General features: G+C 48.0%; 1 protein-coding gene across 5 annotated transcripts in view; it reads left to right on the top strand.

The window, feature by feature from the left end:
• The window catches only part of REEP1 (receptor accessory protein 1), a 319,570-nt gene that overhangs the window by 214,868 nt on the left and 87,081 nt on the right, over positions 1-17,621 (top strand). For 2 of the 5 annotated variants that reach the window (XM_069204337.1, XM_069204359.1), the window contains exon 7: positions 15,526-15,561. The exons of the other annotated variants lie outside the window; for them this stretch is intronic. In XM_069204337.1, coding sequence (XP_069060438.1) covers positions 15,526-15,561 — 36 coding nt within the window. The remainder of the gene's footprint in view (positions 1-15,525; positions 15,562-17,621) is intronic. 5 annotated transcript variants of the gene reach the window in all.

The raw sequence follows: 17,621 nt of genomic DNA, 5'->3' as shown, positions 1-17,621 counted from the left end.
GGCCCAGTGCTCATAGTGAAAACCCTATGTGTTCAGTATGTTTGTTATGTGTCACTGGGGCCCTGCTAGTCAGGACCCCAGTGCTCATAAGTTTGTGGCCTATATGTATGTGTTCCCTGTGTGGTGCCTAACTGTCTCACTGAGGCTCTGCTAATCAGAACCTCAGTGGTTATGCTCTCTCATTTCTTTCAAATTGTCACTGACAGGCTAGTGACCAATTTTACCAATTTACATTGGCTTACTGGAACACCCTTATAATTCCCTAGTATATGGTACTGAGGTACCCAGGGTATTGGGGTTCCAGGAGATCCCTATGGGCTGCAGCATTTCTTTTGCCACCCATAGGGAGCTCTGACAATTCTTACACAGGCCTGCCACTGCAGCCTGAGTGAAATAACGTCCACGTTATTTCACAGCCATTTTACACTGCACTTAAGTAACTTATAAGTCACCTATATGTCTAACCTTTACCTGGTAAAGGTTAGGTGCAAAGTTACTTAGTGTGAGGGCACCCTGGCACTAGCCAAGGTGACCCCACATTGTTCAGAGCCAATTCCCTGAACTTTGTGAGTGCGGGGACACCATTACACGCGTGCACTACATATAGGTCACTACCTATATGTAGCTTCACAATGGTAACTCCGAATATGGCCATGTAACATGTCTATGATCATGGAATTGCCCCCTCTATACCATCCTGGCATAGTTGGCACAATCCCATGATCCCAGTGGTCTGTAGCACAGACCCTGGTACTGCCAAACTGCCCTTCCTGGGGTTTCACTGCAGCTGCTGCTGCTGCCAGCCCCTCAGGCAGGCAGCTGCCCTCCTGGGGTCGAGCCAGGCCTGGCCCAGGATGGCAGAACAAAGGACTTCCTCTGAGAGAGGGTGTTACACCCTCTCCCTTTGGAAAATGGTGTGAAGGCAGGGGAGGAGTAGCCTCCCCCAGCCTCTGGAAATGCTTTGTTGGGCACAGATGTGCCCAATTCTGCATAAGCCAGTCTACACCGGTTCAGGGACCCCTTAGCCCTGCTCTGGCGCGAAACTGGACAAAGGAAAGGGGAGTGACCACTCCCCTGACCTGTACCTCCCCTGGGAGGTGCCCAGAGCTCCTCCAGTGTGCTCCAGACCTCTGCCATCTTGGAAACAGAGGTGCTGCTGGCCCACTGGACTGCTCTGAGTGGCCAGTGCCACCAGGTGACGTCAGAGACTCCTTGTGATAGGCTCCTTCAGGTGTTGCTAGCCTATCCTCTCTTCTAGGTAGCCAAACCCTCTTTTCTGGCTATTTAGGGTCTCTGTCTCTTGGGATTCCTTAGATAACGAATGCAAGAGCTCATCCGAGTTCCTCTGCATCTCTCTCTTCACCTTCTGCCAAGGAATCGACTGCTGACCGCGCTGGAAGCCTGCAAACCTGCAACATAGTAGCAAAGACGACTACTGCAACTCTGTAACGCTGATCCTGCCGCCTTCTCGACTGTTTTCCTGGTGGTGCATGCTGTGGGGGTAGTCTGCCTCCTCTCTGCACTAGAAGCTCCGAAGAAATCTCCCGTGGGTCGACGGAATCTTCCCCCTGCAACCGCAGGCACCAAAAAGCTGCATTACCGGTCCCTTGGGTCTCCTCTCAGCACGACGAGCGAGGTCCCTCGAATCCAGCAACTCTGTCCAAGTGACTCCCACAGTCCAGTGACTCTTCAGTCCAAGTTTGGTGGAGGTAAGTCCTTGCCTCACCTCGCTGGGCTGCATTGCTGGGAACCGCGACTTTTGCAGCTACTCCGGCCCCTGTGCACTACCGGCAGAAATCCTTTGTGCACAGCCAAGCCTGGGTCCACGGCACTCTAACCTGCATTGCACGACTTTCTAAGTTGGTCTCCGGCGACGTGGGACTCCTTTGTGTAACTTCGGGTGAGCACCGTTTCACGCATCCTCGTAGTGCCTGTTTCTGGCACTTCTCCGGGTGCTACCTGCTGCTAAGAGGGCTCCTTGTCTTGCTCGACGTCCCCTCTACCTCCTGGTCCAATTTGCGACCTCTTGGTCCCTCCTGGGCCGCAGCAGCGTCCAAAAACGCTAACCGCACGATTTGCAGCTAGCAAGGCTTGTTGGCGTTCTTTCGGCGGGAAAACACTTCTGCACGACTCTACAAGGCGAGAGGGATCCGTCCTCCAAAGGGGAAGTCTCTAGCCCTTTGCGTTCCTGCAGAAACCGCCGCTTCTTCAGTCCAGTCGAAGCTTCTTTGCACCCGCAGCTGGCATTTCCTGGGCATCTGCCCATCTCCGACTTGCTTGTGACTTTTGGACTTGGTCCCCTTGTTCCACAGGTACCCCAGATTGGAAATCCAGCGTTGTTGCATTGTTGGTTTGTGTCTTTCCTGCCTTATTCCCCTATCACGACTTCTTTGTCCTTTGGGGAACTTTAGTGCACTTTGCACTCACTTTTCAGGGTCTTGGGGAGGGTTATTTTTCTAACTCTCACTATTTTCTAATAGTCCCAGCGACCCTCTACAAGGTCACATAGGTTTGGGGTCCATTCGTGGTTCACATTCCACTTTTGGAGTATATGGTTTGTGTTGCCCCTATCCCTATGTGTCCCCATTGCATCCTATTGTAACTATACATTGTTTGCACTGTTTTCTAAGACTATACTGCATATTTTTGCTATTGTGTATATATATCTTGTGTATATTTCCTATCCTCTCACTGAGGGTACACTCTGAGATACTTTGGCATATTGTCATAAAAATAAAGTACCTTTATTTTTAGTATAACTGTGTATTGTGTTTTCTTATGATATTGTGCATATGACACTAAGTGGTTCTGTAGTAGCTTCACACGTCTCCTAGTTCAGCCTAAGCTGCTCTTCTAAGCTACCATTATCTATCAGCCTAAGCTGCTAGACACCCTATACACTAATAAGGGATAACTGGGCCTGGTGCAAGGTGCAAGTACCCCTTGGTACTCACTACAAGCCAGTCCAGCCTCCTACACTGGATCTACAGTGTACAGCAGCGTGCTGTGCTGAGGACGTGCATCCTGCCGAACTCTGAAACCCTTCCGGATTACCAGAATGCACTTGAAGTGAGTGATGGGAAAAGACACAACCAGACCTGCAGTCAGCTGACTGCTACACCTTTTCAGCACCTGTGGTTCCTTGACCCTCGTCCAAGCTGTCTCAGCTCTCGCTGGAGTGTGACAACTAGGCTTGTTGCGATTCTACACTTGACTGTCACATATGGTAGGGTGGCCAGACGTCCCGGTTTTTAGAGAACTGTCCCGCTGTCCCGACGCTTCTCCTAATTTTAAATAAATGTCCCGGTTTTGGGGACAAAGGTCATATTAATAAATAAATGTCCCGGTTTTTGGGACAAAGGTCAGATCATCTAGGGAAGCACAAGTTAAAGACGCCTTAAAAGTATGCAACAATTAAAGTAATTTATCTGTTACTGTAAGGCAACACAGTCCCCTGTCTGCTCCGAGCAGAGAGACGGAGTGGGGAGCAGGGAGAAGTGGGTGGGGGCAGAATGGGGGTGCAGGGTGGGAGGTGAAGCCGTAGCTAATTTTATATATGTAGTCTTGTTCGGGTGTGTGTGTGTGTGTGTGTGTGTGTGTGTGTGTGTGTGCGCACGCGCGCGCTCACACATTCACAAAGCTACACCAAAAAACGGGACATGCCAGATATAAAAGTGAGTAATGTCTTTAGTCCTTCTTTTATGTCTGACCTATCCCGGTTTTTGCTCCTCAAATCTGGTCACCCTAACGTATGGTGCATTTTTACACTTGTGATGGAAAATTCGCCTAGGATCAATAAGAGGTCGCCAGTTGGAACAGTGCAGCGTATTGTGCCCTGCTTGCAGTGTAAATCAGTGCCTACCTGTTTCTACTCCATGGATCAGCACTGGTGACTGGCTGCAGGTGCTAGGGCAGATGGGAAACCCACAGCAACATGGTTCAGTAGGACTGAGCATCATGAAACAGGGCGAAGGGCAGCGGAAGCGGTAACTCACACTTTTTGACTCCGTATGACCGACACCTTCTCCCGTCGTTATCTTCCTAACAGTGGCGGCCCGTCCTTTAGGGCGGAGGGGCCACACACCCCCACCCTTTGCCCCTCATGAAGAGTGTCTGTCAGGCTGAACAAAGGCCAGCCTGACAGACACTCTTCATGTTCAGGTCAGGCAGCCAGGAGTGAGCCATGTGCAATTTGCGCAGACTCCTGGCTGCCTGAGCTGAATTTTGCTGGGCTGAGGAGGTCACATCTCCTATGGGCGTGACCTCCTCAGCTCAGCAAAGGTGCCTCGAGGTCCTCCCCTGGGTGACGAGGAAAGCGTCACCCATTGACACTCGCCCTGGGCGCTTCAGGTTTAAGCCCTGAAGCGCCCAGGGCGAGTGTCAATCAGTGACACTTCCTCACAGAGTGGGGTGGGGTCAGCAGTCTCACTGACCCCATCCCACTCTATGACGAGGCTGGGATTGCTGCCTTCCCTCATTGGCTCACCTAACTGCTGCCTTCCCTCATTGGAAGGCAGCAGTCCCAACCCTCCTGGAACCTGGAGGCTGAAGGTAAGTGTGTGTGTGTGTGATGTTTTAAATTGAATGTTTGGTGCACGCGTGCATGTTTGAGTGTTATGAGTGTTGGTAATGGATGTGCGTGCGTGCGTGTGTGTGAAAGAATGTGTGTGTGTGATCTTTTAAAATGAATGTTTGCTGCATGCGTGCATGTTTGAATGTTATGAGTGTTAATGGCTGTGCGTGTGTGTGTGAAAGAATGAGTGTGTGTGATGTTGTAAAATGAATGTTTGGTGCGTGCGTGCATGTTTGAATGGTATGAGTGTTGTTGATGGATGTGCGTGCGTGTCTGTGTGTGAAAGAATGAGTGTGTGTGTGTGCGTGTGCGTGCTTCCCGCCCGCCCCCCTCCCTCCTAAAGCTGCCGGCCGCCACTGCTTTCTAAGAGTCTTATGTGACGCTGAGGGGCACACTGTGTCACAATGTCGTAGGCTGCCCCCGCCTCTGCGTCCCCTGCGCAATAAAGAAATGAACTGCGTCAGAGTATGGTAAGGCCAGGCCCTGTGAGGTGTGTATACATTAGGTTACCCTTCCTGTGTACTCCGCCGCCTCGCGCAGGGTGATTCTCACAAGCGGAAGGCCCTGAATGCTTTGGAGGCACCCCTGATACTAAAAATTGCTGCTTCTGGAGTGCTGCTTCTGTCCAGTCATTGTGAGGGGCTGCCCCGTTGTGCAGCTGTGTATATTCAAAATCCCAGAGGTGGGCGAGCCGCTGAAAGCTCGAGCGAGGCCTTATTCTGAAGCTTGGCTCTGACTCAGCTTGCGGGCCTGTTAGAACCTCGAGCCCATAACGAGCCTGCGCATTCGTGTGGCTTCTGTCTCGCCCCCTCAACCCAGTAGGTGGCTTTATGGCAAGAGGTGTCGACTTTGCAACTGGGCAAGTCACTTAATACCCCCATGCCTATAAACAATGAAGGTAACTTGTGCTCATGTAAAACACTCTAAATTTGCGCCGTATAAAAAATGCAGAGATATAAAAACAAATTCTTAACCCAATGAAAGACGAATAGATACCCATTTACTGGCAGATTTGCACAAAGGGAAACATGGATAAATCGCGGATTCTCTGCTTGAATTGTGTGATCTTGGCCAAATATTTTATTTCACCAAAACTCTCTTTTCTTCACCATCGCGTTTAAAAGCACTTTCAAATATGTGAGTTTAGAATACAAGTTGTACAAAATGATGTGTTTGATATAATAGACTATATTGTTGATGTCTAATAATCTGGCCAACCATAGGGTTTACCTGGCAACTGTCTTACTTCATAGTTCACTGTTGATGCATGTTAAAAATTATCACTTTTATTAATTACTTCTCAGTGCAGTGCTTTAATGTGACTTATTAATGTCAAAACTTCGACATGTAAAAGAAATGCACTTTTTTGAATTTGGAAGAGACTTTATCCTATTGTATGTGATGGTTACTATATGATTTACACAGCAAATATTTTCAGGGCCGAATTGAGGTCATCCTTGTTCAATAAACAGGGTTTATCTGCTCAAGCCCAAAGAAGAATAAAAGGTAAACCACACCTCACTGGTCCTTGGACCTAGCTCCTCCCCCTTTCTGTTGCTTTAGGATAGGTCACTGGACTACCAAGCAAACATCCCTGACAAGCAGGCTTGGTGAACCCCTAACCGGAAGAGGAGTGCGGGAAACCAGGACTGAAACCAGTAATGAGATTACTAGTAAGCAATCAGTTCATAAATTCAGTCAGACAAGATGTGGAAAGTGCTTTTGATGAGGTGTCACCAAGTGCCATGGACATGCTAGGTTACTCCGAGATATGTGTAGAGGAGAGATGTTTTGAGGTGATACGGCTGTGGACATATCAGTGCATGATCTGTAGGTGTACAGTAAAGTGCCAAACAGGGCAAGGAGGTGTCACAAAAGTCACCTGGGGTCAGAAGTTCACTAAGGTCACATGACGTCACAGAGGTCACGGGCGCCTTTATGTAGAATTCTTATTTGGCGTTCCCGGTGTTTCGTGTGACGTACAGTGGTCCCTGAAAGGCGTCTGGTTGTATATTTTTCCTGTCCTTTTATTCATCACGTCGTGCAGGACGTTGGCTCACGCACTGTTTTCTGCATGTTCCTCTCCACTGGGCGTGATGGAGTTTGAACAATGCGCTTTCAGTAAAAGGTGTCCCTGCAGAAAGGCCTGAGAGTTCTTCTTTTGTAAGAATAGAAAAGTACAGTACGTGGCTCTGTTAAGAAACAGGAACCAGGCAAATAATTGCGTACTGCAGAAAAACGGCCGGCGTTAAAACAAAATGTGGTAGGCAGTAGCTCCGTCTCTAGCTAGGATAGACATGTCAGAGCCCAGCGCTGTTTTCAGCACTTGTGGCAGGTCCAGCCTCGACCATACATCACGTCCTGTCGCAGCGATCCCAGGCTGCTCTGCGCTGGGAGTTGCCTGCCAGGGATGCTGGCCGCCTGCCTGGGCGCTTTTAGACATAAATGGTCTTGAAGAATGATACTGCGTCTCCATTGACTCATCCCAGTGAAAACGGGGGAAGGGGCTGATCTTCTCACGTGAGCAATCCTTCCCAAATAAGTTACCTCGTGTTGGGCGGGCATACCCATTCATTCTGTGCCTTCCGTCCCCGGCAGTGGCATTAGGCCCGGGTGAACTGGGCCTGGGCCCAGGGCGCCGACGCCCAGAGGAGCGCGGGGAGCTATTTGTATACACATCATGAGGCGGGCTCCGAAGATGAAGCCGCCGCAGGCTCTCTGCAGCTACCTCACGCCCCCACACCCCCCTTTAGCTTTAAATCTCCTCCACTCCCCCCCCCCCCCCCCCTTCCATTACCCATCCTCAATGCAACTCCATCTCCCCTGATTCGTTGATTTTGTGCTTGTCTGTGACCCTGCACAGCGTTCCGCTGATTCGCACTATGGAAGTACCATATACATACATATGCATACAAGTAGGTGTCAATACATGCGAGAAATGCTGTCCACTGTGCATCTGTCACAAAGGTAGCAACTTAAAGGCCATTGCCTTCCAGGTTGGTGCCCGGCGGGAGCTCACCCATAGGTCAGTCAGGTGAGATTGGGGTGGGAAGAACAGGGAGTAGGCTGACCCTGTCATGAGCAGTTGAGTGGAGTGTTTCAGCAGAAATGCCCTGGAGAAGGCAACAAAATATTTGGTTTCCTCCAAAGCGCTGTCCGGGCCAATTCCCGCCCAGTCTTTCTTGTGGGCACCAGCACGTGGTTCGTGTCCAGTCATTGCCCTATCGTGCAGTGGTTGGTGGTCACTGGCAGAATGAAGCAGATAGGAGTCCATGTGGAGATAGGTATCACCACAATGCATCGGTTGATGGGTGCCTGGTGAGATGGACTCGCCGGACAGGGCCTGCATCATCTCTGCGTGGTAGGGCGTTGGCAGTACGGTCATGAGGGCGGTGAAAAAAAGAGCACAGATGACAATGGGGAGGGGAAACTCTGATTTGTTACAGGCATTGGAGGCGCCCCAACAGAAGAGGAGACAGAAATTTAGACCCAGTCTACTTTCTTGGGCTGTTCTGACCTCCAGGGGGATTACCCCACCCCAGGGTGGAATATCATTTGCTGCTGGAACATCCCTCGGCCTGTCCATGGAATGTCCAAACAGGCACGTGACTGAACTCCCAGGAGCTGCTTTGAGCGATTCATTTTTGAGCTAATCTGAATGGCCTGAGTTTTCCATAGTCAAGGTGCCCTTAACGATGCGAGTTCTGCCCATTGTGAGCAGGGTAGACACAGGAAATATACATGTTGGGATGCAGGGGAAGCACATGGTGGCAGTGGAGTCATGGAGACATCTGATGGAAAGATGTGGCCACAGGGGAGACTGGGGAAAGCATATGGAGGAGCGATAGGGGGCTGAAGATGAGGGATGTTTGGGTTGATCACGAGAAGCCAAGAGGAGACACAGGAAGCTGACGTGGATATGGTGTGGCAAGAGGGAGACATGAGGATACGATGAGGAGCCATGCATGACGAAGGGGAAATGTAGGGTCTATGGTCCAACAGGGATGCATGGGGGGCTCACGAGGGAGCATGAGACAGATGTGGATGCTAACAGAAACATGGAAATTCTGTGGGATGAATAGAGGCCTTGCAGGGAGATACATGAGCTGAAGGGGCGATATGGGGAGGGTTAGGGAAAGACATGGGAAGGCTTGTGGGTGCTCTAGGGGACACAGTAGGACGAGGGAGCGAGGAGGATGAAATGGGTCATCCTAGGGAGACACGGGGGTCAGTGGGCATTACTAGGGAAGCCAGAGGGAGATATGGCGAGGGCAAGACACAAGAAGTCTGTAGCTGAGACAATGGTGACTGATATCGAGACATAGGAGCTGTCAGGAGACACTGTTAACGCACAGGGATCATGAAGGGAGAACCAGGGGCCAGGAGAAAAACATGTTGTTCAAATAAAGGGACATTGTGTGATGATATGAAGCCATGGCTGCAGAATGAAGCTGGGAGGTAAATCTAATTCATGAATGCAAAGTTTGGAACATGAGGTTTCAGAAGGCATGATTGGTACACGCCAATTAAAACTACTACATACGAATTATGTGATAACATTTGCTTAAATAATACTATAACTGTACGAATGTTTAGATTCCACGAAATCTTCTTGTGTGAACCTCTAATTAAAACATTCCAACATCTGAAATGGGTAGCCACCGCCAAACTTCTGTTTTACCTACCCCGCCCTGTCTCATATCAACCCATGGTTACGCAAAAGATCTCATGGTATATGCCCTCAAGCCATTACCTACCCGATCTCACTGCGTGGCGCTCTTCGCAGTCGCTGGCAGCATCCGCCAGAGCAGGGTCATCTTTCCAGGTGCACCAGTTCTGTTTTGCCCCAGAGATGCTGAACAAGTACTTCAGGGGCATGGAAGTCTGTTCCGTCTTTCGTCTGCTGTGTGCATACTTCTGGCACCAAAGCAGCTGGAGAAAAGTGACTCATGAACTGACCGAATGGGCCAGATCTGTACAGATTGAACCCAGAAACAAAGTGAGTACCGGGAACTTATGTGAACTCCAGTGAGTCTAGAAGATGAGTCTCCCCGTGTTAGAATCAGCATACACATATTTCAAGACTGCTTTGCTTCTGGGATGAACTCTCCCCATGAGTGGCTGTGATGCCAAGCGCTGTGTACTTTACTCTGAGGCGTGGCATACCTTGGGCACATCACGATCACCAGGGTTCAGCTTCTGTTGCTTGAACTTGCTGAATGGCACCATCCTGCCCTGGCAGTAGGAAGCAGAGCTAAACTGCGCTTCTGTAAGCTCATCCTCATTTACTGAGATCTAAACAAAAAACACAGCAGGCAGCAATGACGTGGTTCATGGTAATGATCGGTTTTGTGTGGCGCAGAACAGAGCAGGCAGCATTATCAGGACAAATGTGATGAAAATAATTTGTGTGTGCATAATTTCATGTAATTTTTCCTAAATTTTGTGATAAGAATTACACAATATTATGCAAATAGCTTGAATTGTGGTTTCCCTGTACCGTTAAGTTTTGTTCACAAGCAAGCATACCTTGTCAGATATTTTGTACCCAAACCAGTCTCCCACACGTGAAAACAAGCATTGGCGTAGCCAGTCGATCTCAGCTGCTAATGCTGAGGGAGCAATTTGATTTGCTTTGACAGTTCTTGAGCCCTGATTGCAAAGCCCATCCTCGTCTGAACCCCTGTGTGGCTGACTGTTAGTTCTGCATGGGGTGCGGTCTCTTGCCTTCAGCGACCCGCTCCCTGCACCTCCTTGCTGTCCAGATGGTCCGGTCTCCTTCCTACCCTGAAACCACCGGTCCAAGAAGCAGCAGTAGCAGCCCTGGAGGATCAGGAATCTGAAACTAAAACAGACACAACCCACATTACAAAATGCCCAAAACAAGCCCAAAACAACCTTAACTTCCCTTCAAAAAAGAAGTCCAAAACGAGCTAACATGCTACCAGAAGAAGCCAAGAGCCTTTGAACAGAAGGCCAAAACAGACCAAACTTACCAGGAAAGAAGGCCAAAGGTGTGACAGAAACCCCGCCTGCCATATTGTAACTGCCATAGGGTGTAATGCACTTCTAATAAGGAGCATGGGACGTGTATCACGATTGTGATGGAGTAACCCATCCAGCTAATTCTAACTCAGGCCTTTAGCCTGATGATCATCATCTTTGTCTCAGAGTCAAACATCTGAGACAAGGTTGACTGAATACCACAAGTGATAGATACCCTGCTGGGTTGAGTAGCTCATTGGACTAATGCATCCCCTCCACTGGTCACAGGTGTGAATCCTAGCGAGTACAGTCAGTCTTTCATCCTTCTGAGGTCTTATAATTAGTACCATTGAGCTGGGTAACCATAAACCTCTGTTATTTAGAGCCAATATACCACTAGAGGTGAACATGCACTTCACAATTGCACATGTTCTGTTAGGTTAAGTGATACAGAACACATGAAAGCAATGAAACTCTTGACTCAGTTGCAAGCTAATCAACTAAAGAGCACAGAAAGTGTGATGGAGACGGGAAACACATGCAAGACCTCGGAGAGACAGAGAAACATCTGCAATTCAGGGTGGACGACACGGGCCGTAGCTAGACAGAACAGCATTCCTATAGTGGGCCTTTCACAGAGATCCCCTGTATTAAATTGTTCTTTGAAGACTTGCTTGCAAAAGTTGTAGCGCCCAGAGGTCTCTCCTGGTTCTTCGAAATTGAATGAACTCACAATGGTAAGTTTTCATTGCTAAGTTAAAACTATTAGCCAACATAAGAGACGCTTTTTCTCCCGAGGCCACAACAGCCATAGAATACGTGACGACAAGAGGAGGGGCCCGGGTGCACACCAACAACAATCGACACACAGTGAGAAGCTGGATAGGCCCGAGGTCAGCCCTACTCTCGCTCCTGCATTGCTCTGCCACCAATACACCACTGTTACCTGTCGCTCTGTGCCCAGAACTGGACTTGTCTGTTCCTTTTGTTCTCATCTCCACCCTTACTATTTACGTGTAAAAATATTGTTCTCCGTGATCTATACCATGCTGGTACATTGTCACCGTTTGTCTCATGTTTTCCTTTGTTCTTTGTTGTAAAGCGCTCTGTCACCGGAAAGGGTCTTTTTCGCTCTATATAAAACTCTAAAAATAAAATAGAAATAAAATAAGTAAAGACTAAGAAGCAGAAATCTGTGTAACCTTGCAGAAGACGGACAGAGGCTAAATCCACAAGCCGAGAAACAAGAAGCAAGGCAGCAACTGCACCTTGGAGATGGCAGGAAACACTAGAGGCTGCACTGACTGGAACTGACTCAGAATCTGAGCAGTCACGTGACTGAGCGGCCACCGCTTTCCAAGGACGGTGGATGACATTATTTGAGGCCCTGGATCCAGTCTGACTCACGTAGTATCTTGTAACTAACAGATCTTGGTGACAGATATTGGTTACAAAAAGGATAATTGAAAATGGTGCTTTCCCCATAATGAAAGGTCTGTGCAACAGTGGTTGAAGGGGCCATGTGATCGTATGACGTAAGCTGCAGTCATGGAGCTTTTCTAACCCATTTAGCCACTGATCGTTGGCAGAAGTATTTGCAGCAGCCAATTGTTAAGCTGTTGCTTTATTTTTCTTTATTACGGGGAAGTAGGGCATCGGATTGCCCAGTTCTGGTGGTATTGGCAGCTGCGTTACTGCAAAATGGATCAAAGAGTCCTGTGTGGCACGAAAATGGGTCCGAGAGAGAGACCCTTCTAAAGGGTTGCATGAGCACTCTGACACAATAACGACAGCATAAGCTGAAAGGGGGGGGGGGGGGGGGGGGGCTGCAACACACAGAAACCTTACACTTGACTTTTCCATAAAAGCCCGGATGAAAAACAACACCTGAGGGACACTGTGTGCACCTTCGTGACGAGGAGTGTGGGGGTGTGGCTGAGCCTGCCAAACGCCAGAAGTGTCCTGCATGTTGACGACAGGAGGGTGCCCACATCGCGTTACTACAAATAATGCATTTACCTGGCACCAAGCACTGGAACTGCGGAAAAGATGGAGAGGCTTGATGTGTAGTGCAAGATATTCGTCTTAGGCAAGCGGGGATGCTGCTTGGGTAAGACCAGGTGTTCAGCTTTGTACTTTGTACTGTTCACCTGTTTCCAACTCACACACCCGGCTTGATGAGTTTCTAACAGTACCGCATGTTGTGGGACTGACCCTCAGTGCAGAATCCTGGTGTACGGTGGTCTTGGACACCTGTCCCCTGCTGGTCCCTCTGACATGGGGTGTCCTGCTATCTATGTTCCATCCCGGAGACCAAGCAGGGAATGCAAGCGGGAGGTTTCGGTGAAGACGAAACATAACCTTTAATTACTTTTCCAGAGGAGCTTTTGTACACATTTTGAGAATCCGTGCGCTGGTCTTCTCATCCTCTGCCCTCGCATGTGCGTTATTTGACCAAGTTCCAGATTTATTTGTCTGGTATCTCCTGTGCAGACCCATTCAAATGGGTTGACTCAGATTAGATTCTGCTCGGAGAAGTCGGGCTGCTCGCGGTACACGGGGCGCGTCAGGCACGCGCAGGCGCACTCTCCAGATTGGCATGGCCGGCTGTCCCCAGCTCACAGTGACATAGCCAGTGAAGATCCTCCCAACGGGAAAACTTCAGTCTTTCGGCTCCTGACTAGAGTCCCGCAACAGCGGGTCGTCCTCCTTGGCATTTTCTTGGTCCTCCGGGATTAGTCAGGGCAGATCTATTAGTGTGGCCTCACTCGATTCCAGAGCGACGCCCCAAAGTTTTTGGACCCGCAGGCTCTCCCGGCACACTTAGTTGCTGCAGTACCTTCCGGACACAATGTGGACTCCTCATGTGTAATCGCCCCACCACTGTCGCTTAGCACATGGGGTCGCTGCTTAGGCATTCACGAGACATGGCACGCTGGTCACACAACTACTTGAACAGTGGCCCCCCACTAGCACATGGGGTGACCGCAACACAGCTGTGTGAGTGCCACTTTTCCTCGGCACAGAGCTCAATATTGGCAGTCTATAGCGGCCCTCTTCTGACACATGGGGGTTACTGAAAATAGCCCTGCACATGAGGTATGGCCTGATCGGTGCAAAGCCAAATCCTCACACCTTGCACAGGGAGTCCTCACGGTAGGGCTCCACACTGGACCTTGCTCCCTCCAATGCTCTCTTCTTCCTCAAAGGGCACAATATTCTTGGCAAGCAGGCAGGTCCTGGTACTCCAGGCTCCAGGGCAGGTGGTCTGGTCCCCTCACCCAGCAGGGAGGCTAGCAGACCTTGGCCCCGAATGCTGGTCATAGGCAGAAGTCTTGCAGAGCTCCCTCTTCTCACACAGCCTGTCTGGATGCTTGGGGCATGACAAATGTTTAGGGACTCAACCTCCCCTTCTTATAGTCCTTTTTCCTGACACCAAATGTGATTTAGTGTATAAGTCATTGGAGTTTTATGTTGGGGTTCTGCTTCTTTTGAAGTGGACACTTCTCTATTTATTCTTTCCTCATGAAAGATGTTTGTCACCACAGGCATGACTCCGAAGCTGATTGATCCACAGTTCAATTCATGGCAGTGAATAGAGTTCATGCCTTGATGTCAGCCACATCAATATGAACATCAAAAGGGCAATTCCAGGATCCCAGTCATACTCTTTATGATCCCCTTATCAGCCACATTTCCTTTTCTCAGATGTGTTTAGGCCCATGCCTTATGATATATCACTGAATTAAAGAGCAACCTCTTGAAGTGCACAGGATGTCTCTTCCTTCCCTCTAGTGTTTGTCTTTTCCAGTTCACAGGAATGCAGCAGTCCACACATTTGTCTGGAGGGATTCCTCTCCTCCTCATGTTTTCACCGGGCAGGACTGGGCTTTTCTAACTGGATCCTAAGGTCCGCCATATGATGTACCACTGCAGGCACACTTACTTAGTGTACATTCAGAGAAAACATACTGTCCAGCAGTAGTACCTCCATGCATTGTACATGTACATATGTATTTAGTGCACACACTCAGTATGTGTTCAGTCTGTGTGCACTGTTTAGCACTGAAGCTTTTACTGTCTTTACCCAGGGTGTGTTATTTACAACACATGCACTGCCAGCACACACGCTCACCATGTGGGTACTGGATAACACTTCACCCTTCAGGTATTCGTCTTTACACAAGTACACATACACCCAGCATGTGCTCTCGTCACACACTGCACAGCACTACATCTTTCATGTCATGTATTCCTCACATGCTTACATACACTGAGCACATGCACTATTCTCAAATGTACTGCACAGTATTGCTCTATCCTGTACTGTAGCCTTTCCAGGCACATATGCAACCAGCATAGTCACTACTCCTGTGCTGTGCAGCACTCCACATCTACCTGATGTGGGCCAAGTGTGAGTTAAGCACACAGCAGTGAAACTTTTAAAAAGGGGAGTGCGCCTGTACGAATCATTCGAGTTACACAGGGTAAAAAGGTCCTGTTCACTACTAATGACCACTACACAATGTACTGCCACCACTGCGCTTGCACTGCTTAACTCCTGGTAAAGGCCGTAGCCTTCCATCACTATGAGGGTACTGCTTTGAGCACACCTCCTGGTCCAACAAGACCACAATCTGTAATCAAGGCCTGTGTCATAGCACACACACAAGATCCGTGTTCCCCTATGAATCAAAAACCAGCATTAGGGATCCAGAAGGCAGTACAGTTGGGTACTCAGGGTAGGTGATCACACCTTTAACATGCAGAGGAATTTTCTGCCCCAGTACACAATTAATGGTTACAAGGGCTGCAGTATTGTTTCAGTTTGCACAATCTAGTTCAATGTATCAAAATTTGAAAACCTTTGAACTAGAAGCAGTGCTGACTCATTCTATAGCAGGTGCATTGTATATATTTGTGTCAGAACAATGCAGTCTGATATTAACACTTGGCTCCTTTTCTAGTGTGTTTATGCTGCTCTGTGTGCAAAGTCCAACAAGGTGAGTCTGACGGATGATGGTAGTTTGCTTCCCTTTTAACAAACACTCACCTTTATTCCTCTTGGAATTCGATAGCCTGTTCCTATTAGCACCATTTAACCAGCTCAAACTGTGTGTTCCAAAATCCAAACAAATGTGTTTAGACTGCATGAAAAATGGCACTAGGTGTGCACCATTTTTGAACTTTCTGCATTGCTACTAGACTGTGGCTGGTGACCTGCTCTGTCTTGCCTGGCTTTGTAATAGCGTAGATGCATTTCCGATGTAGACATGCACACTACCCTTATGCTGAAGCACTTGAGATCAGTGCGTACAAAAGTAAGTTGTCTTCTTCTTGCAACTAGTGAGGAGCACTGCGTGTAAAGCTGTGATTAAAATATATTTCTAAAGATTTTCAGCAGAATATTTCTCAGTTTGTTTTTAGGTCAATAGACTTGGAAAATGAACTAGCTGCAAACATTAGTATTTATGAGGACTAATAGCAGCAGTGAGATTACTTCTATGAATACTGAATGATTGCCCAAAACAGATAAAGTGCACTGAATGCCGTTTACATAATCCAACTGGTTATAAACAGGTTTGGCTGGTTATGTGAAAATAACCTGGCTATTTGAGACAGGTAAAATGAATTTGTGTATTTAGTTAGGATTCATAAACTGACCATGTTTTGCATGTTTTCCATTTTATAGTGAGTTTGAAATGACATAATTCGATGAATATTGAAATATTTGGTTTGTGGGCAAACTCTTCTGCACATATTGTAGAATTCTTCATGGAAGGCAGGTTTATTGTTGGTTTTGTTCTTTTCTTATTCCTTGTTCTGTGATGATGGCCTCACTGTTCTCATTGTGTCATCATTCAAAGCATCTGCAGTAATAGATTTATTGCTGATTGCCCTTTAGCTCTAATCACACCACCAAAAGTGCTGAAAGAGGCTTTTATTCTAACACCGAGCTCCATGTTTTTCTAGTTTAAAGCTATTATAAATTTTACAAACCATATAGAGTCTGAATTACAAACAAGTCATAAATCCTTGTATATGTGACATACCACTAAACAATGCTGAATTGTGGGAGGTTGAAACTCCCAAATGTATGCAGGTGAAGCTCCAGCGTTGTGGATGTTCACCTTATTGACACTGGATTTGTCTGACAACTCCTGACATTCCACTGGAAACATTAAACTTGTAGTCATCCATGAGAGCCACATGACTGTGTAGGTCACTGAACTTTGTACAACTCCCGTGTGCATAGATGGAGACTCCGCATGCTGCATTTAGACACTTCTGGATTCGTAACTTAAACCTTGATGTTTTTTTAAACAATTTTTATTGGGAATTTATGCATTACAGCACTGGTAGATACAGCATTACAGAAGATAAGGCAAGGTATTTGACAGTCATAGTACATTTTCAGTAAAGATAATGAGTAACAATAGGATTCAATTGCTGGACAGTTGATACAGGGAAACAACAAACAGGGTCAGTGTTGGAAATGGCCCTTTTGCAGGGTTATCCCCCGACTATTTGCTTCTGACCTCCTGTTTTTGATCCTGTGCTGAATTTCATTTTTGCTGGCTTTAGGACTCTGGGCACTTTACCACCGCTGACCAGTGCTGAAGTGCAAGTGCTCTCTATCTAAATGGTATTGGTGATTGGTTTGTCCATGATTGGTATACATGATTTGCTAGTAAGTCCCTAGTATAGTGCACCGCGTGTGCCCAGGGTCTGTAAATCAAATGCTACTAGTGGGCCCACAGCTCTGATTGTGCCACACACAAGAGTAGCCCTGTAAACATGTCTCAGTCCTGCCACTGCAGTGTCTGGGTGTGCAGTTTTAAACTGCCAGTTCGACCTGGAGAGTGCACCCACTTGCCAGGCCCAAACCTTCCCTTATACTACATGTAAGTCACCCCAAAGGTAGGCTCAGGGCAACCCCATGGACAGGATGCTGTGTATTTAAAAGGTAGGACATGTACTGGCATAATTTACATGTCCTGATAGAGAAAAACTACTGCTAAATTCGATTTTCACTATTGCAGGGACTATCTCTCCCATAGGG

The sequence above is a fragment of the Pleurodeles waltl genome, chromosome 1_2, assembly GCF_031143425.1.
Source record: "Pleurodeles waltl isolate 20211129_DDA chromosome 1_2, aPleWal1.hap1.20221129, whole genome shotgun sequence".
NCBI lineage: Eukaryota > Metazoa > Chordata > Amphibia > Caudata > Salamandridae > Pleurodeles > Pleurodeles waltl.
The sequence above is the reverse complement of the archived record's forward strand: the minus strand, read 5'-3'. Positions and strand labels throughout refer to the sequence as shown.